Source organism: Schistocerca serialis, chromosome 7 (assembly GCF_023864345.2).
Source record: "Schistocerca serialis cubense isolate TAMUIC-IGC-003099 chromosome 7, iqSchSeri2.2, whole genome shotgun sequence".
Lineage (NCBI taxonomy): Eukaryota > Metazoa > Arthropoda > Insecta > Orthoptera > Acrididae > Schistocerca > Schistocerca serialis.
The window spans coordinates 109,026,399-109,053,094 of record NC_064644.1 but is presented as its reverse complement, the minus strand read 5'-3'; the positions used below and the strand labels follow the sequence as shown (position 1 = coordinate 109,053,094).

The 26,696-nt window shown below is 44.3% G+C and overlaps 1 protein-coding gene across 3 annotated transcripts in view; it reads left to right on the top strand.

Moving 5' to 3' along the window:
- Positions 1 to 26,696, top strand: part of LOC126412400 (mitochondrial inner membrane protease subunit 1-like) — a 62,463-nt gene that overhangs the window by 18,714 nt on the left and 17,053 nt on the right. For all 3 annotated transcript variants that reach the window (XM_050081984.1, XM_050081983.1, XM_050081982.1), the window contains exon 2: positions 18,829 to 19,026. In XM_050081984.1, coding sequence (XP_049937941.1) covers positions 18,829 to 19,026 — 198 coding nt within the window. The remainder of the gene's footprint in view (positions 1 to 18,828; positions 19,027 to 26,696) is intronic.

Here is a 26,696-nt window from a genome sequence, read left to right as displayed (position 1 = left end):
AGGAGGCTGCATACAAAACACTCGTGTGACTTATCCTAGAATATTGTTCAAGTGTTTGAGATCCTTACTAAACAGGACTAAACAGTGGTTGAACAGATACAAAGGAGGACAGCACTAATGTTAACAAGTTTGTTCGACCCTTGGGGGAGTGTCACAAAGATGCTGAAAGAACTGAATTGGCAGACACTTGAATACAGATGCAAACTATCACAAAAAAGTCTCTTGGAATGTTTCCAGAACCAACTTGGATTGATGAATCTAGGAATACACTACAACCCCCTATGTATTGCTTCCACGGTGATCACAAAGACAAAGTTTATTAGACTAGTTACAGTGTGTACAAAGCTGTCTAAGCAATCATTCTTCCTGCACTACATATATGAAAGGAATGGGAAAAATCCCTGATAAGTGGTACAATGGGACCTACCCTGTGCCAAGCAGTTCACAGTGATTGGTGGGGCGTAGATGGAGGTATGTGATATTTCTTTGTGAGCATGTTTTTTTCCTTAATTATTACACTGTGGTTAGTAGCATTTACAATGCACTGCCTTCTGTGCAGATTTTCCCTCACGGAAAACTTATTTAATTCACAAATGTGGCTTTACCCAAGAAAGTAAAAGTCACACCCTGTGTGAATACAAGTGGTCCTTGAACAATGGAAACTCCAGGCAGGAAAAAAATAGATTGCTTTTTACTGTTAAGATGACATGTTAAGTTGCAGGCAGGCACAATTGAAAGACACTTGTGCATAAGCTTTCAGCGACAGCCTTCACCAGAAAAAGAGAAACATGCACCATTCATTCACACAAACAAGCACATGACATGCACATGACTATCAACTCCAGCATCTCTGGCCCGAGATGCCGGAGCTATGTATGTGAGTTGCACTTGCTTGTGCAAATGAATGACATATGTTTCTGTTTCTGACAAAGGCTGTGGCCAAAAGCTAATGTGTAAGTGTCTTTTAATTGCACCTATCTGCAATGTAACATGTCATCTTTACAGTAAGTGCAATCTACCTTTTCCTACATTGTCAAAAAGTATTACTGTAAAACCAGAGAACTTGAGTGACAGATACATGTTAGGGAATTGTTCTCTTTTTATCTTATTGAAGGTCTGATTAATGATGTCATTGAGAGGTACTGTGTTGTTTTGCATATATTTGTTATTCTAAACATAACAGTCCAAAAGGTTATACTGGAAAGTGAAAACTCCATAGCTAAAAAGCATTGACATATCGGGGAACCACGTGTGTTCAAAATGTCTTTCTATATGGAGGAGTGCTATCATTCTGCAGTCCTTGTAACCTTTCACAGGCTATGTTTTCCACTCAGGCTTTACCACTGTTGATAAAAATAGCATGTAATCATCCTTTGATATTTCATCAGTTTTCAAAAACTCAATGAAAACCACTTCAAATTTTACTAGGCACATGCATATCTTGTAAAGACTTGCTCCTTGTCACAATAAGAAGGCTTTTAGGAATGTGACAACCAAAGATCAATCCTACATTTCACCCCTTCGCATCCAAAATGTAAATGTTGTTAAAAATCTACATCTGCACACTCCTCAAGTCACCATATGGCGCATGGCAGAGAGTAACCTGTACCACTGTTAATGAGTTCGTCTCTTGTCCCACATGCAACCAGAGCAAGGAAAGAAGACTGTCTATATGCCTCCATACGAGCCCTAATTTCTTTTATCTTACCATCATGTCCCTTATGCATAAGGGCAGTAGAATTGTTCCTCAGTCACCTTCAGATGCCAGTTCTCTAAATTTCATCAAAAGTGTTCTGTAAAAGAATATCGTGTTCCCTCCAGGTATTCCCACTTAAGTTCACTAAGCATTTCCGTAATACTCATATATCAGACCTAGCAGTAACAAACCTAGCAGCCTACCTCTCAATTGCATCAGTTTCTTCCTTTAATCCGATCTGGTAAGGAACTGAAACATTCGAGCATTACTCAAGAATGAGTCACATCAAAGTGTTCTATATGTGGTCCACTCATATAGGTGAGCTACACTTTCTGAAATTTCTTCCAGTAAATCAAAACTGTCCCTTGTGTGCTTGTTCCATTTCATATCTCTTTACAGCAGTACGCCTAAATATTTAATCAGTGTGAATGTGTCAGGCAGTAAACAACTAACACTGTATTCAAACATTATGGGATTGTTTTTCCTACTCATCCACATTAATGCACATTTTTCTCCATGTGGAGCAACCCACTATTCATCACATCAACTAGAAGTTTTGTCGAAATCTTCTTGTATCCTCTTGAAGTTACTCAGCAACAACACCTTCCCAAACACTATAGCATCATCAACAAACAGGCAAAGATTGCTGCTCACCCTGCCTGTCTGATCATCAATGTATATAGAGAATAAGAGTGATCCTATTGCACTTGTCTAGGCACTCTTGTTGATACTGATGTCTGTGATGAACACTCACCATCAAGGACAACACTTTGTGTTCTATTATTTAAGAAGTCTTTGAGATACTCGCATATCTAGCAGCCTATTCTGTTTGCTAGTACCTTTGTTACCAACCTGCACTGAGGCACCATGTCAAATGCTTTACAGTACTCTAGGAATGTGGGATCATCCTGTTGTCCATCATGGTTTGCAGCATGTCGTGAGGGGGAAAAAGGCAAGCTAAAATTCACTCGAGCAATGCTTTCTAAATCCATGCTAATCTGTGGACAGAAGATTTTCTATGAAATTGAGAATGGGCAAATAAAGGGAGGAATGGGTGGGAATGCGTGAAATCCACCCACACAGGGTATTGTAGTAATGCAATGGCAAAAGTTGAAAATTTGTGCCAGAATGGGACTTGAACTCAGATTTACCATTTCTGATGAGTGGATGCCTTAACTGCTTCAGCCATCCGGACACGTTCCCTGACCAACTCATATTGCCAACTTCTTGCACGCTGCAAACTGAGAATATGTTCAAGAATTCTGCAGCAAACCAATGTTAAATGGATATTGGTCTGTAAATTCACGAATATGTAGTTTTCCCTTCCTGTATACAGGTGTCAACTGCACTTTTTTCCAGTCACTCAAGACTTTGCACTGCATGAAAGATTTGCGATGGATACAGTCCAAGTAAGAGGCCATTATTTATTACGGTGACTGGTTTCGACCACTGCTGTGATCATCTTCAGACCTACAAGTTGTGCACAAAGCTTTAATTAGAGGGAGAGAGATTTTTTTATATATATATATATATATATATATATATATATATATATATATATATATATATATATAAAAAAACAATGAATTACAAATGAGTAAGAAGCTCCTTCTGGCCGTAAATCACTGCTGGAGAAACCAGTGCACATCTTGCTATATATAATGGAGGCTCCGCCCGCTTCTGGCGGAATGATGTCATTACTAACCAATCGGTTATACACTCCTGGAAATGGAAAAAAGAACACATTGACACCGGTGTGTCAGACCCACCATACTTGCTCCGGACACTGCGAGAGGGCTGTACAAGCAATGATCACATGCACGGCACAGCGGACACACCAGGAACCGCGGTGTTGGCCGTCGAATGGCGCTAGCTGCGCAGCATTTGTGCACCGCCGCCGTCAGTGTCAGCCAGTTTGCCATGGCATACGGAGCTCCATCGCAGTCTTTAAGACTGGTAGCATGCCGCGACAGTGTGGACGTGAACCGTATGTGCAGTTGACGGACTTTGAGCGAGGGCGTATAGTGGGCATGCGGGACGCCGGGTGGACGTACCGCCGAATTGCTCAACACGTGGGGCGTGAGGTCTCCACAGTACATCGATGTTGTCGCCAGTGGTCGGCGGAAGGTGCACGTGCCCGTCGACCTGGGACCGGACCGCAGCGACGCACGGATGCACGCCAAGACCGTAGGATCCTATGCAGTGCCGTAGGGGACCGCACCGCCACTTCCCAGCTAATTAGGGACACTGTTGCTCCTGGGGTATCAGCGAGGACCATTCGCAACCGTCTCCATGAAGCTGGGCTACGGTCCCGCACACCGTTAGGCCGTCTTCCGCTCACGCCCCAACATCGTGCAGCCCGCCTCCAGTGGTGTTGCGACAGGCGTGAATGGAGCGACGAATGGAGACGTGTCGTCTTCAGCGATGAGAGTCGCTTCTGCCTTGGTGCCAATGATGGTCGTATGCGTGTTTGGCGCCGTGCAGGTGAGCGCCACAATCAGGACTGCATACGACCGAGGCACACAGGGCCAACACCCGGCATCATGGTGTGGGGAGCGATCTCCTACACTGGGCGTACACCACTGGTGATCGTCGAGGGGACACTGAATAGTGCACGGTACATCCAAACCGTCATCGAACCCATCGTTCTACCATTCCTAGACCGGCAAGGGAACTTGCTGTTCCAACAGGACAATGCACGTCCGCATGTATCCCGTGCCACCCAACGTGCTCTAGAAGGTGTAAGTCAACTACCCTGGCCAGCAAGATCTCCGGATCTGTCCCCCATTGAGCATGTTTGGGACTGGATGAAGCGTCGTCTCACGCGGTCTGCACGTCCAGCACGAACGCTGGTCCAACTGAGGCGCCAGGTGGAAATGGCATGGCAAGCCGTTCCACAGGACTACATCCAGCATCTCTACGATCGTCTCCATTGGAGAATAGCAGCCTGCATTGCTGCGAAAGGTGGATATACACTGTACTAGTGCCGACATTGTGCATGCTCTGTTGCCTGTGTCTATGTGCCTGTGGTTCTGTCAGTGTGATCATGTGATGTATTTGACCCCAGGAATGTGTCAATAAAGTTTCCCCTTCCTGGGACAATGAATTCACGGTGTTCTTATTTCAATTTCCAGGAGTGTAGGTCGAATAACAATCTAAAATTTCTTAGTTAAAAGAAGATTGTCAAGAAAGGAAAATAAACACACACTAAACTTACCTTGTTTAACAGCTATTGTCAATTAAGAGGCATTAAAAATATTTAAAAATGTAGGATAAATGAACTTCATTTTGACAGTACATGGGTTGCCCTCTCAAGCCCTGTTAGTGAACCATTTGGAACCACTGGTTGCTATGCTGAAGTTGGACGCCATTCCAAATATGTGGCAGAAGGCTTCTTCCCACTGAAGTTGTTGTAAAGTCGATAGGCAAACTAGTGGTTGCCATGGTGAGGATAAACGCAAGTCCAAAGATGTGGCAGCAGGCTTCTTTCTAATGAAGTCGTTCACTCTCTTTACAGCGAGTCTGTCCCTCTACAAACACCTTTACAGGCTGTCGCTGTTAGAGTGTGGGATCCTCAGGCTGTTACTGTCTGCAGTCTCTATCTTCCACCAGATGGTGATTTCCCGCAGCATGCCCTGGCTGCGCTGATAGCCCAATTGCAGCCACCTTTTTTGTTACTGGGCGACTTCAACACCCATAACTCTCTGTGAGGTGGATCAGTGGCAACAGGCCGAGGCAGCATCGTTGAGCAAGTATTGGCACAGCTCGACCTTTCTCTTTTAAATACTGATGCCTTTACACATTTCAGTGTGGCGCATGGCACTTACTCAGCCATCAACCTTTCGATCAGCAGCCCTAACCTTTTACCGTCTGTCCAATGGAGTGTGCATGATGACTTGTGCGGTAGTGACCACTTTCCGATCTTTCTTTCACTGCCACAGCATCACTCTTCTGGGCGCCCATGCAGGTGGGCTATGAATAAGGCTGACTGGGACTTGGTCACGTCCATTGCCACTATTGAGCCTCTTTCCAATGATGCTGTTGCTGCAGTGGTTCACTCAGTCACCACCGGCATCGTTACTGCCACAGAATCTGCCATTCCCTGTTCTTCTGGGTCCCCTCGATGGAGGACTGTGCCTTGGTGGTCGCCCAAGATCGCTGAGGTGATTAAAGATCGCAGGCGGGCACTCCAGCGTCACAAGCAGCATCCCTCATGGGCACTCCTCATCGCCTTTAAACGGCTCCGTGCACTATCCCGCCGCCTCATTCGCCAACACAAGCAGGCGTGCTGGGAAAGGTATGGCCTTCGTACCTCTCCATTGTATGTTTGGGCCAAGATTAGGTGACTCTATGGATATCGGATCCCCATCAGCGTACCTGCACTTTCACTGAATGGAGCAGTCTGCACCGACTCTGACACAATTGCAAACCTCTTGGCGGAACATTTCGCTCAGAATTCCGCTTCTGCGAATTACCCACTGGCCTTCCGTTCTCTGAAAGAGTGGTTGGAACGTCAGAGCCTTTCATTTCGCACGTGCCACCCTGAATTGTACAATGCTCTGTTCAGTGAGTGGGAATTCCAAAGTGCCCTAGCCACTTGCCCTGATAAGGCTCCTGGGCCAGATCGCATCCACTGTCAGATGCTCAAACACCTATCGGTGGACTGCCACCAACAAGCAACACCTCCTAGACCTTTTCAACCGTCTCTGTGTTGAGGGTGAGTTCCTGTCGCAATGGTGGGAAAGCATCGTAATCCCCATGTTGAAACCTGGCAAGAGCCCACTGGAGGTGGACAGCTACCGCCCCATTAGGCTCATCAGCGTTCTTTGCAAGTTTCTCGAACACATGGTGAGCCGGAGGTTGAGTTGGCTACTTGAGTCGCGGGGCCTTCTGGCTCCATCTCAGGGTGGGTTCCACAAGGGCCACTCTGCCGCCGATAATCTGGTGTTTGGAGTCTGCCATCTGTACGGCCGTTGCCTGCCGTCAGCATCTGGTTGCTGTCTTTTTTGACATGCGGAAGGCATACGATACGACATGGCGACATCACATCCTCTCTCCGCTTCATGGTTGGGGTCTTCGGGGTCCGCTCCCGATTTTCATGCAAAATTTTCTGTTGCTTCTTTCCTTCCGCATGCAAGTTGTGGCCCCCCATAGTTCCGAGTTCAGGAGAATGAGGTACCGCAAGGATCTGTCTTAAGTGTCTGCCTCTTTTTAATTGCAATTAATGGGTTCGCTGTGGTGGTGGGAACATCTGTCTCAGCTTCCTTGTATGCTGACGACTTCTGCCTATACTTTAGCTCCACTGTCATTGCGGCTGCTGAACGGCAGCTACAGGGTGCTATCCACAAGGCACAGTCTTGGGCTGTAGCGCATGGCTTCCAGTTTTCGGCTGCCAAGACCTGCATTATGCATTTCTGCTGGTCACACACTGTTCACCCTGAGCCACGGCTTTATCTTTATGGCGAACCTCTTGCTGTGGTGGAGACGCATCAGTTTTTGGGATTGGTTTTTGATACCCAGTTGACTTGGCTCCCTCATATTCGGCAGCTTAAACAGACGTGCTGGCGGCATCTTAACGCTCTTCGTTGCTTGAGTCACACCAGCTGGGGTGCTGATCGGTCTACCCTTCTACAGCTGAATGAGGCGTTAATTCAGTTCTGTCTAGATTATGGGAGCTTGCCTTTTGGTTCGACATCCTCTTCCGCATTGTTGTTGCTGGACCCCATCCTTCACAGTGGGATCCGACTCACCACTGGAGCTTTCCAGACAATCCCTGTCAACAGCATACTTGTGGAGGCAGGTGTCCCTCCATTGCGGTTCCGGCACCAACGATTACTAGCTGCTTCTGCTACACACCTTTGTAGCTTGCCCGAGCATCCCAATTATCGTCTCCTGTTCCCTCAGTCGGTCGTCCATCTTCCGGAACTGCGACTCTGGTCAGGGTGTATGATCGTGGTTCACATCAGATCTCTTCTCATTGGGCTTGAGGTTTTCCTTCTTCCACCTCTTTTCTGGGTCCCTCTGTGTATACCCCTGTGGTGTGTGCCCCGCCCATGCCTTCGGTTCGATTTGGCACAGGGCCAGAAGGACTCGGTCCTTCCTGAGGCCCTCCGCTGCCGCTATCTTTCAATCCTTGCCGCATTTCAAGGCTCTGATATTGTCTGCACTGACGGTTCAATGGTAGCTGGTCATGTTGGTTATGCTCTTACTCTAGGGGATCATTATGAACCACACTCATTGCCAGCTGGCTGCAGTGTTTTCACTGGCGAGCTGGTCACCATCTTTCGCGCCCTAGAGTATATCTGCTCTTGCTCAGGTGAGTCCTTCGTTATATGTAATGACTCCCTGAGCGGTTTACGAGCTATCAACCAGTATTTCCCTCACTCTTGCCTGGTGATGGCTGTCCAGGAGTCCGGCCATACTCTTGCCCGTTGCGGCCGCTCTATGGCCTTTGTGTGGACTCCGGGTCATGTTGGCATCCCGGGAAATGAATGTGTTGACACGCTGGCCAAACAGGCTATCGGTGCATTAGCCTTGGAGATTGGCCTTTCGGATAGTGGCCTCAGGTTAGTTCTGCGGCAGAAGGTACTTCGCTCCTGGGGTGAAGAATGGCGCACCCTTCCTTCACCCAACAAACTTCGGGCCATCAAGGAGGCTACGGGTGCATGGCGTTCCTCCTTGCGGGTCTCTCACAAGGACTCTGTTGTCCTCTGCCGGTTGCGCATTGGCCACACCTGCATGACACACAGCTATTTATTGTGCTGCGAGGACCCACCTTTATGTCGCCGCGGGTCAGCTTTGACAATGGTCATCATTTTGTTGGACTGCCTGCTTTTAACTCCGTTCAGGGATACGTTTGCACTGCCTGATACACTTCCTGCACTTTTATCAGATGACGTTGCGATGGCGGATTTAGTTTTGAGTTTTATTCATGCACAGGGGGTTTTTATCGCTTGATCTAAGTGTTTGTCCTTTTGTGTTGAGTCTGGCCTTTGGCCTACGATTTTAGACTGGGGTTTTTAGTGCATTTCTTGGTGGTTGGCTTTTCCTTTTTTGTTTCTATGGTCAGCCAACCACTATCGCACTGGGTGTGATTTTAAATTCCTTTTTAATGGTCTCTGTCTATGTCTTTCTTGTCCTGTGTCCTCTCTTGTCATCTCCGTTGTTTGTTTTTATTCATTGTGGGACCGATGGCCCTAGTAGTCTGGTCCCTTAAATCCCACAAACCAACTAACCAACACAGCACATAGATAGAGAAAGTAACCTTCCTTCCTATCCAAGGTCTTAAAACAGCTCATGAGGTGGCACTCATCTTGGATCTGCTTGATTAAATGCTGGTGAGTGCTATCTGCAGAGCTCAATAAGGCACACCAGTTTTAGGTGCTATACACAATGTTCAGTTAGAAGACTTATTGGTAAGTAATTCATTGGTGCCAGTGATTTAAATATGTGTAATGTGGTTAACACAGTGTAAGAATCTCCTTAGATATTTGGGGCTATTAGTGCATGTGTTTGTTGTGCTTTTGACTCAGAAATAAGTGGCTTGAATCTTACTGGTGGAAGAGAGGGGAAGAAAATGATCGTGTAGTAGCTGTACTACTGTCATGTGTTAAATTCAAGAATTACCCAGACCATATCGTTAAGTGGGGACATCTAACACTGTTCTTGGTTTTATTTTTGGTGTAGGGAGGCAATAAGCTTTTCTTACCTCTTGATACTTTTGAGATGTGTAAGTTATATCTTGTACTGGGATTCATTTTTTCATTTGTTTCTTGCCATTATCAACACAAATAGGACTCTATATTGCTCCCTCACTACATTTAACTTCAAGACAGTTGAGTTGTAGGTTGATAAGACATCAATTTGCATCTGGGCAAGTCACGCGAGCAATTAAAGCTGTATCAGTAACAGTTTGAAACAATGGGTATCTGCAGTCTTCCCTGTTTTAATGGTCACCCAATGTCTCTCACTGCCTACAAAAATGATAGCCTTCAGAAATCTTCAGCATTCTATTCCAACAAGTGATGCATAGTAAAATAATGTCCACAATTTTCCGGTATTATTTGTAAAAGTACAGAAACCATTTTTCCTTCACCTCCTCATTGGCATTCGTGTATCAATGAGCTGAGGCCTTTGTTATATACAGATTTTGTTGCAATGAGTTGGTTATTTTGGCTCAAAATGTAGTTTACTTTTACAACTAGTGCAATATGTTAAATATTTCATATTTCATGCTTTACCTGTGTATTCCTCATGGCGTAACTTTTCTCCCAATACAGTTTTTAGACGATCTAGAATTTAACATATTGCATTAAAGTATTCATAATGTTACTCTTCATTTTATATTTGCCAACAGTGTTGCACAATTAGCTGCAATATTAAAAACAGAACCCAATTGTTTTACCACCAGGTTTGAGCGACTAACCGTGAAACTATAAAAAAAGCATTATCTGTTTCCTTCCTACAACTTTAAACATTTTATTTTATTTGGTTATTTATTTTTATTCCATTTGGAGATATGCAATCATGAAATAAGCCATTACCTACAGTATGCAAAAAAAGAAGAAAAGAAAATTAGATATTATTTGTTTATTCATCCACTGCTCATCTTACAATATATTAGAGATACCAGTGTATTGAACAGGTAAAACAGAATTAAAAGTTGACAAACACGCAGGTGAAGAATTACAGTTGTTGTTAGTTCCAAAGCAAAGTTACAGCCTTCAGTAGTTGCTGCACACCTCTGAGTCTCCATTACTTTGGGTTTCCATTCCCCTGGGATAACAAGTGAGCATCCCATGAAATGTTGAAAGAAGATACACCAAATGATGATGATGATGATAACAACAACAGCAGCATATGCAGCATACAAATTTTATTTCAGTTTACAAAGATTGATATGTGAGAGAAATTTGCCTAGAAAGATACAGGAAAGCATGACTTGGGCAGAGCTTCCCAATAGCTGTTACGTTGGATATACATTATGTATCAGAAATGGAAGAAGTATATAGAGGGTTGATACAATGGCTATGTACTTGAGGGCAATATTATGGAGATGGAAGAGGACATAGATGAAGCTGAAATGGGAGATACGGTACTGCGTGAAGAGCTTGACAGAGCACTGAAAGACCTAAGTCGAAACAAGGCCCCAGGAGTAGACAACATTCCATTAGAGCTATTGATAGCCTTGTGAGAGCCAGCCATGACAAACTGTACCATCTGGTAAGCAAGCTGTATGAGACAGGCGAAATATCCTCAGATATAATTCCAGTCTCAAAGAAAGCAGGTGTTGACAGGTGTGAAAATTACCAAACTATCAGTTTAATAAGTCACAGCTGCAAAATACTAACACAAATTCTTTACAGATGAGTGGAAAAACTGTTAGAAGCCGACCTCGAGGAAGATCATTTTGAATTCCCTAGAAATGTTGGAACACGTGAGGCAATACTGACCCTTCAACTTATGTTAGAAGATAGATTATGGAAAGGTAAACCTACATTTCTGGCATTTGTAGACTTAGAGAAAGCTTTTGACAATGTTGACTGGAATACTCTCAAATTCATATTGTGGCAGGGGTCAAATACAGGGAGCAAAAGGCTATTTACTTTGTACAGAAACCAGATGGCAGTTATAAGAGTTGAGGGGCATGAAAAGGAAGCAGTGGTTCGGAAGGGGGTGAGACAGGGTTGTAGCCTATCCCTGATGTTATTATTTAACCTATATATTGAAAAAGCAGTAAAGGAAACAAAAGGAAAAAATTGGAGTAGGAATTGAGATCCATGGAGAAGAAATAAAAACTTTGAGGTTTGGTGATGACGTAGTAATTCTGTCAGAGACAGCAAAGGACCTGGAAGAGCAGTTAAACGGAATGGACAGTGTCTTGAAAGGAGAGTATAAGATGAACATCAACAAAAGCAAAATGAGGATAATGAAATGTAGTCGAATTAAATCAGGTGACACTGAGGGAATTAATTCAGGAAATACGACACACAAAGTATTAGATGAGTTTTGCTATTTGGGAGCAAAATAACTGATGACGGTTGAAGTAGAGAGCTTATAAAATGTAGACTGGCAATGGCAAGTTGGCAAGGAAAGCGTTTCTGAAGAAGAGAAATTTGTTAACATCGAGTGTAGATGTGTCAACAAGTCCTTTCTGAAAGTATCTGTATGGAGTGCAGCCATGTATGGAAGTGAAATGAAATGTGGACAATAAATAGTTTAGACGAGAAGAGAATAGAAGCCTGTGAAATGCGGTGCTGCAGAAGAATGCTGAAGACTAGATGGGTAGGTCACATAACTAATGAGCAGGTACTGTTTAGAATTAGGGAGAAGAGGAATTTGTGACACAACTTGACCAGAAGAAGGGCTCGGTTGGTAGAACATGTTTTAAGGAATCAAGGGATCACCATTTTAGTATTGGAGGGCAGCATGGAGGATAAAAATCATGGAGGGAGACCAAGAGATGAATACACTAAGGAGACCCCGCCCCCTGCTGGCCTGGGGGTTAGAATAGGCCCAAGGTATTCCTGCGTGTCGTAACAGGCGACTAAAAGGAGTCTCACACCTTTCGGCCTTCATGTGATGGTTCCCTGTAGGGTTGATCACTATTTTTCAAAAGTTTCCCAAAGAGCGAGCCAATTGGGGATGGACACATTACATGGTGCATTGCACCCATCGTGCATTGAGATCTTTAGCCCACTTTTTCGTCATGGCATTGCAGTCACACTCATCCTCCATCTCTTGAGCGAGGACACCTTTCTGGGTGCATTTTCCCCCACCCGCTATGGAGTGTCATTTTCTGCACCAACAAAGACCATGGAATTCTTTGCACCTCATGTCAGCACAGTAGCCAGTCCGTTGTGGTGGGGCCGCCATGTACCCTGTTGGTTGTACCTCCCTGTAGCCCCCTGACTACACAGGGATCGCTCTGCTGATGACTGCACCATTAACTCCCCACGTATGACAAGGAGTAGATGCCCATCACCCTGGGGCATCGGGACTCCTGGCAATGGTCACCCTGCTAGGTGGCCTTTGCTGCAGTTGGGTGGTGCCTGTGGGGAGGGTCCCTGATTGGAGTGGGTGGCATCAGGCCGGATAATGCGCGATGAAGCATACCACATCATCATTTACTGGTGATCAAACACCAGCAGTCTCTAAGCGTTCCAGGTCTCAGTACAATGCAAGGAAGTATGATCCTAAATAAGGAAGTATGATCCTAAATCGTTCCCCTTCCTGTCCGCACCATGGGAGGGACGCCAGGCTAAGGATTGCAGCAAACCTTCTTCACCCCGTTACCTCGTATGTATGAGAGCTGATAGGGACTCCTTTGTCTTGATGAAGCCTCTGTTTTTTGTAGAGCATTTAGAGGACAAGTTTGGGGAGGTGGAAGGCTTGTCCAAAATGTGGTCAGGCTCAGTCTTAATAAACAACGGCATCCTCTGGAAAGAGGGGGGGGGGGGGTGTTTCTGTTACCATCACGCTTCAGCTTCATAAGAGTTTAACCCTTTTGTGGGCAAAATTATTGACCAGTTTTTTTTTTTTTTTTTTATGAATGGAGAGCAGATAGTGGTTAACAGATAGTTATATTTATCATACAGAATATCAAATTTGCTCCAACTGTGAAAGTGAGGTCCCACAACAAGGTGGGAAGTATTCTTCCCACTGCCCTTCCTTGGAGTTAAACGACAAAAACAACTTTTTCAACATATGTTATATTTATTTGATAAATTTACTTCTCTTGTTACAATGATTGTTCACAATTACTTGCCATGAAATTATGTGAAACATGAGTCTATGCAAAGTGGTATTTGACAATATGTACAAACACAGCGAGTGCTCTTTTCCGCAGCTTTGGTACTACAGTGATGGCACGTCCAGTAGGTTTCTCCTAAAATGGGTTGATGCTCCCCTACAGCCAAATGACGAAAATCTTCAGGTACTTTACCTGTTTTTGCCAGAAAGACAGGTTTTTGCCCACGCCTTTTTTGGGATGAGAAGCACCGATCAATTTTCTGGCTAGATGGATCCTGTATGGGAGCTGATCATGCTGTCCACTTTCTCTTTTACTTATTTTCCACAGGATAAAACTATTCAGTGCAGCAACATCCACCAGGAAATAAAATATTCTGTGCCACCATTTTACAGAACGTCTGCCAGTAGCATACCTTTCTCGCAATTGATCAAACTTATCGACACCACCCATTATTTTGTTGTATTCTGCCACAACTTCAGGACAAGAAATCTCTGTATTAGTACCATCCTTGTTTTTCCTTTTCACTGTGGCTGTTTCTCATGGGTCATGAATTGAGGACAGGAAAGTGACTGGATGGTTATCCATCCATTTTACTGCAGAAATCACTCCTTTTGTTTAAAACTGGAATTCTCCTCGTTCCAATCTTATGTTTTCCTTCATAAATTTGGGTAAATCATAAGTATTTATCTTATACTATAGCTTTGAGAAAAAAATCACAAAAGTCAAGCAAACAGCACTGAAAGGCTCCTCTACAGAGCAACACTCAGCTATACAATGCCTCTGCGCGAAGGTACAGCAAAAACGATGGGAACTTCTGATTGGAAGTAGTACCCTATACTGTTAACTAGGTGGTAGCACCGTACAGAGGTGGGATCTGTGAATCCCACGGGACTAGGAGTGAGTTCATTGTAGTGGGAAGCATGTTTCCCAAGGCTCACGAAAGGGTTAAGTATGGTCCAGGGTATCATATTCCACAGGGACTTCCTTTTGCAGTCTGATGATGAGCTGCCCGCCAACTTAGAGCGGCGAGGAGTTTTATTTTGTCCGGGGCGTCCATTGGGGTTCGAAGGATAATCAGGTTGCCACCTGTGCCTTCATCTTGGCCTTAGAGGGTGACACATTAGCCAAGAAGGTCAAGGTTATGGTCTACCGCTGGGATGTCAAGCCATATATCCCTCCCCCAATGCGGTGCTTTAAGTGCTGGAAGTTCAGCCATATGTCTCCCTGCTGTACTTCCAGCATAACATGTTGAGATTGTGGACGTCCATACCATCCCAATACTCCATGTGTCCCACCTCCCATATTTGCCAACTGCGGAGAGCATCATTACCGTTGCTCACTAGACTGCAGGATTTTACAGCGAGAAAGGGAAATCATGGAATAAAAGACTCTGGACCGACTGACCTACACTGAGGCCAAGAGGAAATTTGAGCACCTAAATCCTATGGCTATAACCTAGTCTTATGCCGCTGCTATGAGAACAGTTGTAGCCTTAACAGTTCCGTGAATTCCAGTCGGCTCTCAGAACTGGAAGACTGCACCTGTCCCCTTGATGGTGGGGGGCACTTCACTCCCTGTTGCTCCCGCACCACCTACCTCAGGAGCACTGTCCCTCCAACTATCAGGGACACCAGTCCCCACTTCTCAGATGGAGAAGCGAAAGTCTTCTTTGGCTCCCCTCGTGAAGAAGGGGTCCCTTGGGTCACTCCTTTCCCAGATTTCTGCTATTGGGAAAGATGACAGCCACTAGTGGCTGAAGTGCCCAAATGCAGCTGGTTGTAGGACTTCACGATCATCCTCAGTCCCGGAGACTGAATCAGTGGAAAATGCAATCCCTCATTCTCTAGGGTGCCCCCGGTGAAAGACAGTCCCTTGGTGGTCACCAGAAGTCACTGAGGCAATTAATGAGCATTGGCGAGCTCTATAGCGACATAAGTGGCACCCTTCCCTAGAGTACCTAATTGCCTTAAAGGCTCCATGCCCGCGTTCACCTGGTTACAAACTGACTGAAACAGGAGTGTTGGGAGAGGTACATGTTGACCATTGGGTGCCATACATCACCTTTCCAAATCTGGACGAAGCACTTCGCTGAGAACTATGCTTGAGCCTCTGTGTTGTAGAACTACCCCCCACCCCACCTTTCGCACCCTCAAACGGTGGATGGAAAGTAAAGTCCTCTTGTTCACTACATGTCACAGTCAACTCGAGAATGCCGCATTCACAGAGTGGGAACTCCTCAGTGCCCTTGCACATTGCCCCGACACAGCTTCTGGGCCGGATTGGTGCACAGTCAGATGATTAAACATCTCTCGTTTGACTACAAGTGCCATCTCCTCGTTATCTTCAGCTGAATCTGATGCGATGAAAGTTTTTCCATCGCAATGGTGGGAGAGCGCCATCATTGTGGTGCTAAAACCCAGTAAAAATCAGCTTGATGTGGATAGCTATCGGCCCATCAGTCTCGCCAACATTCTCTGTAAGCTCCTGGAACGTATGGTGTGTCAGTGGTTGGGTTGGGTTCTGGAGTCTCGTGCCCTACTGGCTCCATGTCAGGGCGGCTTCCACCAGGGTTGCTCTACCACTGATAATCTTGTGTCCCTCAAGTCTGCTATCCAAACAGCATTTTCCAGATGCCAACACCTGGTTGCCGACTTTTTGACTCACATAAGGCATACAACATGACCTGGTGACATCATATCCTGCCTTCCATAGTCCTTCCCCCCCCCCCTGTTCAGGAAAATGGCGTTCCGCAGGGGTCTGTATTGAGTGATCTGTTATTTTAACTGGCCATTAACAGCCTAGCAGCAGCTGTAGGGACGTCGGTCTCCCCTTCTCTGTATGTGGATAGCTTCTGAATTTCGTATTGCTCTTCCAGTACTGGTGTTGTTGAGTAGCACCTACAGGGAGCCATTCACAAGGCACAGTCGTGGGCTGTAGTCCACAGCTTCCAGTTTTCAGCTGCAAAGTCGTGTCTCATGCACTTGTCGGTATCGTACCATTCATCCAGAACCTGACCTTTATCGTAATGATGATCCACTCACTGTAGTGGAGACGTATCGATTCTTAGAACTGATTTTTGATGCCTGATTGACTTGGCTACCTCACCTTCATCAGCTTTAGCGGGAATGCTGGCAGCGCCTCAATGCTCTCCACTGCCTGAGCAACACCACTGGGGTGCAGATCGCTCTAAGCTGCTATAGCTTTACGGAGCCCTTGTACAATCCTGCCTTGACTATGGGAGTTTGGTTTACAGTTTGGCAGCATCCTCAGCGTTGCGTTTACTTGACCCAGTGCACCACTGTGGCATTCACCTAGCAACAGGAGCTTTTAGAACAAGTCCGGTGGAGGCCAGAGTCCCTCCATTGTGGATCCGACATGCACACATCTGTAGTTCTCCTGAGCATCCGAATTACAGTCTCCTTTTCCCACGTGCGGCAGTTCATGTCCAGCATCGGCGGCCCAGGTCATGGCTCATGATTGCGCTTCATGTGCAATCCTTTCTCTCCAAACTGGAGTCCTTCCCTTTACTACCTCTACTTGAGGTCCATTCATGTACACCTCCATGGTGTACACCTCGGCCGAAGCCTTTGCATGGCCCTAAGGACTCCGTTAACCCCCCGCTCACCGCTGTCACTTCCTCTCGATTCTTGACGTGTTCCGGGGCTCTGAAGTTGTTTACACCAACAGCTCGGTGGCTGCTGGTAATGTTGGCTTCACCTATGTCCACAGAGGCCATAATGAACAGCATTCCTTGCCCGCTGGCTGCAGTGTATTCATTGCAGAGCTTGTGGCCATATCTCGTGCACTTCAGTACATCCGTTCCTGTTCTGGTGTGTCGTTTCTTTTCTGTTCTCTCTCTCTGAGCAGCTTACAAGCTGTCGACCAGTGCTACCCTTGCCATCCTTCGGTAGTGAACATCCAGGAGTCCATCCCTGCCCTGGAACGGTCCAGTCGTTCAGTGGTGTTTGTGTGGACCCTAGGATACATCGGAATACCAGGCAACGAACTTGCAGACAAGGTGGCGAAACAGACTATGTGGAAACTGCTCCTGGCGATGGGCATCTCTGAAACTGACCTGCGTTCTGTCTTACACTACAAGGTTTTTCGGTTTTGGGAGACAGAGTGGCAAACAGTATGCACAGCAAACTGTGTGTTATTAAGGAGACTGCGAATGTGTGAAAGTCTTATGTGCAGGCTTCTCGCAGGGAATCAGTTGTCCTTTGTCAGCTCCTTATTGGCCATACGTGGCTCACACATGGTTACCTCCTCCGTCGTGAGGACCCATCTCAGTGTCTCTGTGGTTCCCAAATGACAGTTGTCCACCTCTTGCTGGACTGCCCACTTTTAGCCACTCTGCGATGGACCTTTAACTTTCTCAGCACCCTACTATCAGTGTTGGGTGAGAATGACTCAATACAGCTTTAGTTTTATGTTTTATTCAGAGTGGCTGGCTTCTCCTTTTTAATCTCATGGTCAGTCAGCCATGTTAATCTGCTTTCTTGTTTTTAGTCTCTTCTCCCTGTTTCTTGTGTGTGTCTGTGGCTTTCTTGACCTGTTTAGCCCATTGTAGTGTTTGTTGTCCTTCTGTCATTCTTCTGGTTCTTCCTTTCTCATGTTATTGTGCCATACATCTTCTTTGTTTTCTTCTTTCCCTTGGGTAATTGTTCTACTGGGAACAAGGGACCAATGACCTTGCATTGTGGTCCTTCTCCCCCCCCCCCCCTTTTTCAACACACCAACCAACCAACCAACCAACCAACCAAGCAAGCACTAAGCAGACTCAGAAGGATGTGGGTTGCAGTACGTACTTGGAGATGAAGAAGCTTGCACAGGATAGAGTAGCATAGAGAACGTCAAACCAGTCTCTGGACTGAAGACGACAATAACAACAACAACAACAACAACAACAATGTCAGACATTGAGTGACGAAATATATTTCTTGGTAGACAGTCCAAATGGGAATAAGTAAGAAGTTAACAGAAAGTCTGTTGGTTCAGTATTCTTATGTTCTGTAACATTTTAATACTTCATAATAAGGATATTAAATTCTGAGAACTATGCACCACCTTTCATTTATTTTCAGGCGAGAGGTTGATTGTCTTTATTATTTTGTAAATTAGTGTTAATGTAATATATTTATGTTTAACTGTTCCATTCATCCTAAACATGATGTTCTTTAGCATTCAAGAGAATTCATAGATGACAAAAAGTAGAAATATTTTGTGAAGTTGTTTTGTTGGTATCTGCTTTAGCATTAATAAGACAACAGGACCTCTGTACTGAAGTGAATAATATAAAAAGACCTGTAAGGTAATGAAATGTTTGTTTTTATTAATATTGGTTTCTGCTCTTTATGATGATAATTGTTTATGGTTAAAGTGTTCAGGACCTTCAATGGAACCAACTATTTTCTCCAACAATATTCTGCTTTCTGAACATATAACACCAAGGCTACAACAGATCAAGAAAGGAGACATTGTTATATCAAGATCGCCAACAAATCCAAGACAGCATATTTGTAAAAGAGTAACTGGCCTTCCTGGGGACAGGAAACTGATGGGATTTTCATGTAAAGTGGTATGTTTCATAGTCATGCATTTTTTAATATTTTGTTGCAGAATCCTTCACTTTGTTTTAATAGATTCATTCAGACAAAACTGCAAGTACCTTGCTTTCCTATCAATTATTTTGTAAGTGTGTTGTCATTATTGTCAAGTTTTATTCTCTGCTGTAGGTTCTTAGAAACTTATGTCTACTGTGATGATTAAAATAGACAGTGGAAGTTATCAGTTACTTGAAATGTGGAACATGTAAGGGGGAACAGGGAACATGTTGTCTCTCTGCGCTAATGTTTAAGTGTAACAGAACATAAATGGAAAATATGATAGACCAGTGCAAGCAGTGCTACATCCAAGTAAATTATTTGTTAAAAATTAAGTGTCTTGTTTTGCAGTTCACAATTTTTTTCAGTAGATGTAGAAATAACTACATTACTTTCTTAATTTAGCAGTGGGGAGGCATTTACTGATAAATGATTTCTGTTTACAGATAAAAGCGTGCCATAACAATAAAGTGTAACTTGTACATTTGAATGTATTCTCTTCTTTCAGCTTTTGTAATGACTGTACATTGTTAGACGCACAGAAGAGAGGCTGGCCTTCAGTCCTATTGCACAAGTGTATGCAATGCTTTAGACAAGATATTGAATTTTACTTTGAGAATACTGAGGCTGACAACAGAGTGGCAAGTGAGTGGGGGAGAGATTGGGGGAGGAACAGAAATTGTGAGTTAATGCAGCCGGATGGGGGTTTGTCGGGGACGGCCAGCTCGTCCCACGCATCCCCCGATCGGACTACGACTGTGGTTGCCCGGGATACTGCCCGCATTGAGGCTGATCCCTCACCTGTGGTAGAGTGGGAGGTCGTCTCAAGGTGTGGCAGGGGGCGAAAGACATTCCGGAGGGCTGAACGGAAGGCCTCTCCAGTTTGTCTGACAGAACCGGTTTCAGGCTCTGTCTCAGGCTGATACTGATCTTCGGCCTGACATGGCTGCTTGTCCTGATCCAGAGGTTGCCCCTCAGTCTGCAAGATCCGGGCGGTCACAGAGGGCAGGCTTACTGGTAGTTGGGAGCTCCAACGTCAGGCGCGTAATGGGGCCCCTTAGGGAAATGGCAGCAAGAGAGGGGAAGAAAACCAATGTGCACTCCGTGTGCATACCGGGGGGAGTCATTCCAGATGTGGAAAGGGTCCTTCCGGATGCCATGAAGGGTACAGGGTGCACCCATCTGCAGGTGGTCGCTCATGTCGGCACTGATGATGTGTGTCGCTATGGATCGGAGGAAATCCTCTCTGGCTTCCGGCGGCTATCTGATTTGGTGAAGACTGCCAGTCTCGCAAGCGGGATGAAAGCAGAGCTCACCATCTGCAGCATCGTCGACAGGACTGACTGCGGACCTTTGGTACAGAGCCGAGTGGAGGGTCTGAATCAGAGGCTGAGACGGTTCTGCGACCGTGTGGGCTGCAGATTCCTCGACTTGTGCCATAGGGTGGTGGGGTTTCGGGTTCCGCTGGATAGGTCAGGAGTCCACTACACGCAACAAGCGGCTACACGGGTAGCAGGGGTTGTGTGGCGTGGGCTGGGCGGTTTTTTAGGTTAGATGGCCTTGGGCAAGTACAGAAAGGGCAACAGCCTCAACGGGTGCGGGGCAAAGTCAGGACATGTGGGGACCAAGCAGCAATCGGTATTGTAATTGTCAACTGTCGAAGCTGCGTTGGTAAAGTACCAGAACTTCTAGCGCTGATAGAAAGCACCGAAGTTGAAATCGTTATAGGTACAGAAAGCTGGCTTAAGCCAGAGATAAATTCTGCCGAAATTTTTACAAAGGTACAGACGGTGTTTAGAAAGGATAGATTGCATGCAACCGGTGGTGGAGTGTATGTCGCTGTTAGTAGTAGTTTATCCTGTAGTGAAGTAGAAGTGGATAGTTCCTGTGAATTATTATGGGTGGAGGTTACACTCAACAACCGAGCTAGGTTAATAATTGGCTCCTTTTACCGACCTCCCGACTCAGCAGCGTTAGTGGCAGAACAACTGAGAGTAAATTTGGAATACATTTCACATAAATTTTCTCAGCATGTTATAGTCTTAGGTGGAGATTTCAATTTACCAGATATAGACTGGGACACTCAAATGTTTAGGACGGGTGGTAGGGACAGAGCATCGAGTGACATTATACTGAGTGCACTATCTGAAAATTACCTCGAGCAATTAAACAGAGAACCGACTCGTGGAGATAACATCTTGGACCTACTGATAACAAACAGACCCAAACTTTTCGACTCTGTAAGTGCAGAACAGGGAATCGGTGATCATAAGGCCGTTGCAGCATCCCTGAATATGGAAGTTAATAGGAATATAAAAAAAGGGAGGAAGGTTTATCTGTTTAGCAAGAGTAGTAGAAGGCAGATTTCAGACTACCTAACAGATCAAAACGAAAATTTCTGTTCCGACACTGACAATGTTGAGTGTTTATGGAGAAAGTTCAAGGCAATCATAAAATGCGTTTTAGACAGGTACGTGCCGAGTAAAACTGTGAGGGACGGGAAAAACCCACTGTGGTACAACAACAAAGTTACGAAACTACTGCGAAAGCAAAGAGAGCTTCACTCCAAGTTTAAACGCAGCCAAAACCTCTCAGACAAACAGAAGCTAAACGATGTCAAAGTTAGCGTAAGGAGGGCTATGCGTGAAGCGTTCAGTGAATTCGAAAGTAAAATTCTATGTACCGACTTGACAGAAAATCCTAGGAAGTTCTGGTCTTACGTTAAATCAGTAAGTGGCTCGAAACAGCATATCCAGACACTCCGGGATGATGATGGCATTGAAACACAGGATGACACGTGTAAAGCTGAAATACTAAACACCTTTTTTTAAAGCTGTTTCACAGAGGAAGACCCCACTGCAGATCCTTCTCTAAATCCTCGCACAAACGAGAAAATGGCCGACATCGAAATAAGTGTCCAAGGGATAGAAAAGCAACTGGAATCACTCAATAGAGGAAAGTCCACTGGACCTGACGGGATACCAATTCGATTCTACACAGAGTACGTGAAAGAACTTGCCCCCCCTTCTAACAGCCGTGTACTGCAAGTCTCTAGAGGAACGGAGGGTCCAAATGATTGGAAAAGAGCACAGGTAGTCCCAGTCTTCAAGAAGGGTCGTCGAGCAGATGCGCAAAATTATAGACCTATATCTCTGACGTCGATCTGTTGTAGAATTTTAGAACATGTTTTTTGCTCGAGTATTGTGTCGTTTTTGGAAACCCAGAATCTACTATGTAGGAATCAACATGGATTCCGGAAACAGCGATCGTGTGAGACCCAACTCGCTTTATTTGTTCATGAGACCCAGAAAATCTCCCAGGTAGATGCTATTTTTCTTGACTTCCGGAAGGCATTCGATACAGTTCCGCACTGTCGCCTTATAAACAAAGTAAGAGCCTACGGAATATCAGACCAGCTGTGTGGCTGGATTGAAGAGTTTTTAGCAAACAGAACACAGCATGTTGTTATCAATGGAGAGACGTCTACAGACGTTAAAGTAACCTCTGGCGTGCCACAGGGGAGTGTTATGGGACCATTGCTTTTCACGATATATATAAATCACCTACTACATAGTGTCGGAAGTTCCATGCGGCTTTTCGCGGATGATGCTGTAGTATACAGAGAAGTTGCAGCATTAGAAAATTGTAGCGAAATGCAGGAAGATCTGCAGCGGATAGGCACTTGGTGCAGGGAGTGGCAACTGTCCCTTAACATAGACAAATGTAATGTATTGCGAATACATAGAAAGAAGGATCCTTTATTGTATGATTATATGATAGCGGAACAAACACTGGTAGCAGTTACTTCTGTAAAATATCTGGGAGTATGCGTGCGGAACGATTTGAAGTGGAATGATCATATAAAATTAATTGTTGGTAAGGCGGGTACCAGGATGAGATTCATTGGGAGAGTGCTTAGAAAATGTAGTCCATCAACAAAGGAGGTGGCTTACAAAACACTCGTTCGACCTATACTTGAGTATTGCTCATCAGTGTGGGATCCGTACCAGACCGGTTTGACGGAGGAGATAGAGAAGATCCAAAGAAGAGCGGCGCGTTTCGTCACAGGGTTATTTGGTAACCGTGATAGCGTTACGGAGATGTTTAATAAACTCAAGTGGCAGACTCTGCAAGAGAGGCGCTCTGCATCGCGGTGTAGTTGCTCGCCAGGTTTTGAGAGGGTGCGTTTCTGGATGAGGTATCAAATATATTGCTTCCCCCTACTTATACCGCCCGAGGAGATCACGAATGTAAAATTAGAGAGATTAGAGCGCGCATGGAGGCTTTCAGACAGTCGTTCTTCCCGCGAACCATACGCGACTGGAACAGGAAAGGGAGGTAATGACAGTGGCACGTAAAGTGCCCTCCACCACACACCGTTGGGTGGCTTGCGGAGTGTAAATGTAGATGTAGAACTCTACCATCTGGTGAGGAAGATGTATGAGACAGGCGAAATACCCTCAGACTTCAAGAAGAATGTAATAATTCCAATCCCAAAGAAAGCAGGTGTTGACAGATGTGAAAATTACCGAACTATCAGTTTAATAAGTCACAGCTGCAAAATACTAACGCGAATTCTTTACAGACTAATGGAAAAACTGATAGAAGCCGACCTCGGGGAAGATCAGTTTGGATTCCGTAGAAATGTTGGAACATGTGAGGCAATACTGACCCTACGACTTATCTTAGAAGAAAGATTAAGGAAAGGCAAACCTACATTTCTAGCATTTGTAGACTTAGAGAAAGCTTTTGACAATGTTGATTGCAATACTGTCTTTCAAATTCTGAAGGTGGCAGGGGTAAAATACAGGGAGCGAAAGGCTATTTACAATTTGTACAGAAACCAGATGGCAGTTATAAGAATAGAGGGGTATGAAAGGGAAGCAGTGAATGGGAAGGGAGTGAGACAGGGTTGTAGCCTATCCCCGATGTTGTTCAATCTGTATATTGAGCAAGCAATAAAGGAAACAAAAGAAAAGTTCGGAGTAGGTATTAAAATCCATGGAGAAGAAATAAAAACTTTAAGGTTCGCTGATGAAATCGTAATTCTGTCAGAGACAGCAAAGGACTTGGAAGAGCAGTTGAATGGAATGGACAGTCTCTTAAAAGGAGGATATAAGATGAACATCAACAAAAGCAAAACGAGGATAATGGAAAGTAGTCGAATTAAGTCTGGTGATGCTGAGGGAATTAGATTAGGAAATGAGACACTTAAAGTAGTAAAGGAGTTTTGCTATTTGGGGAGCAAAATAACTGATGATGGTCGAAGTAGAGAGGATATAAAATGTAGACTGGCAATGGCAAGGAAAGTGTTTCTGAAGAAGAAAAATTTGTTAACATCAAGTATAGATTTAAATGTCAGGAAGTCGTTTCTGAAAGTATTTGTATGGAGTGTAGCCATGTATGGAAGTGAAACATGGACGATAAATAGTTTAGACAAGAAGAGAATAGAAGCTTTCGAAATGTGGTGCTACAGAAGAATGCTGAAGATTAGATGGATAGATCACATAACTAATGAGGAGGTATTGAATAGAATTGGGGAGAAGAGGAGTTTGTGGCACAACTTGACTAGAAGAAGGGATCGGTTGGTAGGACATGTTCTGAGACATCGAGGGATCGCCAATTTAGTATTGGAGGGCAGCGTGGAGGGTAAGAATCGTAGAGAGAGACCAAGAGATGAATACACTAAGCAGATTCAGAAGGATGTAGGCTGCAGTAGGTACTGGGAGATGAAGAAGCTTGCACGGGATAGAGTAGCATGGAGAGCTGCATCAAACCAGTCTCAGGACTGACGACCACCACAACACAACAGTACTAAGTTTAAAAGTAGCGCAGAGACCACATCACCCTGCTGGAGACCCCTTCATACATGGAACTGTCGTGAGAACTCTAAATCTATTCTGACCACGCAAACTGTTGCTTTCATTGTCATTTCTGTCAACCTCACTAATTTTAGTAGGTTTCCAGAATGTATCAAGCTTTTTAGAATGTTATCCCTTTCTAAACTTTTGTATGCTTGTCTAAAATCAATGTACAACTAATGCAGTTGCTTGTTACATTCATAAAATTTCTCTAACACTTGCCTCATTAAAAATATCTGGTCCAGTGTAGGCGTGTTTCTCCTAAATCCTGCCTAATAATCTCCCAGCATCTTAGCCAAGAGACTAAAATCTTTCCAAACAATTTACATGTTGTTTGCAAGACAGTAATCCAACAGTAATTGCTTATTGGTTTCTAGTACAATGAGCAGATTATTCCCCCACTCAGATCCTTAGATTCTCTTCCTTTATCCATATTTCTTTCATTAATTCATTAACATCTATCTCCATTGTGTTTGACCCAAAATTTTGATAATTCACCCTCTATGCTGTCTTCTGCTGCTGTTTGATTATTGTTTTAGTTTTCAATTGTAGTCCTCACTTCCTCTAAGAGCAGTGGTTCAATTTTCTGCTCGTGCGCTTCTAATTCTAATTCCAGTTCCTCCTCTTCCTCATTCAAGACTTCCTCTGTTTACCTCCCCCCCTTTCCATCTAGTAACTCAGTAAAATGCTTTTTCCATCTTTCCAAAGCTTAGCTTTAATCTCCAGTTTGATTTCCATCTTTATCTTTATAGAAGTCTGCTCTCTGTAGGAATCCTCTCTTCAGCTCACTAGATCTTTCAAAAAAAAATGAATACTTTCTGTTGTACCATTTTGAGGTTAGTAAGAACTGACATCATATGAGGGAGATAAGTGATATGTATCTCTAAATTTTTATTAAAAAAATTACGTGTATAATCTTTTAATTGTGTTGATTACAATAACGTAGTATGTTACAATTGATTACTAGTTTCAGTTGATAAACAACCATCTGTGGATCTGTGAAAGTACCAGAAATGGAAAATTGCATTTGGTTAAAATGACTTTTACAATCTTGAAGAACATACATTATTTCCTAGTAATGTTCATTACATAGCAGAAACATACCACATGTGCTAGAGACTCTGTGTCTACGTTGAGTGTAGGCTAGAATGCCATCGTGTGTTAGTTTATCTTAGAACTATGCAAATAAATGGAAAATACCTACCAGGTAAATATGAACAATTAAAAATTTTACTATATATATATATATTTTTTAAATAGGTGTTAGAACACAAATATAATCAATAAAAATATTCCATGCTCACTAATGACCCAAGTTTTCCATGTGTTCTTGGTTGCACCAGCAAAGTTATAGAGTGCAATTCTGAACCTATGAAAACAACTGAAAACTTTCTTTTGCTAAAAATAATGCATTAGACTGAGTTATACCATAAATTAATTTTAAAGGAGAAGGACATGAAAAATTTAAAATCCCCCATCTGCATAGCTCAGAAAAGCTGGTGGTGGTGGGGAGGATCCAGATGGCATGGGTTGTGAAGCAACCATTGAAATCATGCATGTTTCTGGCAACAGTTTGGTAGTGGCCATTCATTCTCGTTGACAGCTGATTGGTTGTCATACCAATGTAAAACGCTGTGCAGTGGTTGCAGCAGAGCTGGGATATAACATGCCCGGCTTCTGATGGGATAGTATAAGCCTGTGGCAAAAGTGGAATATGAAGTGCTGGGTGGGTAGATTGGGAAGGTCTTGCATCTGGGTCTTCCACAAGGTTATGATCCCAGTGG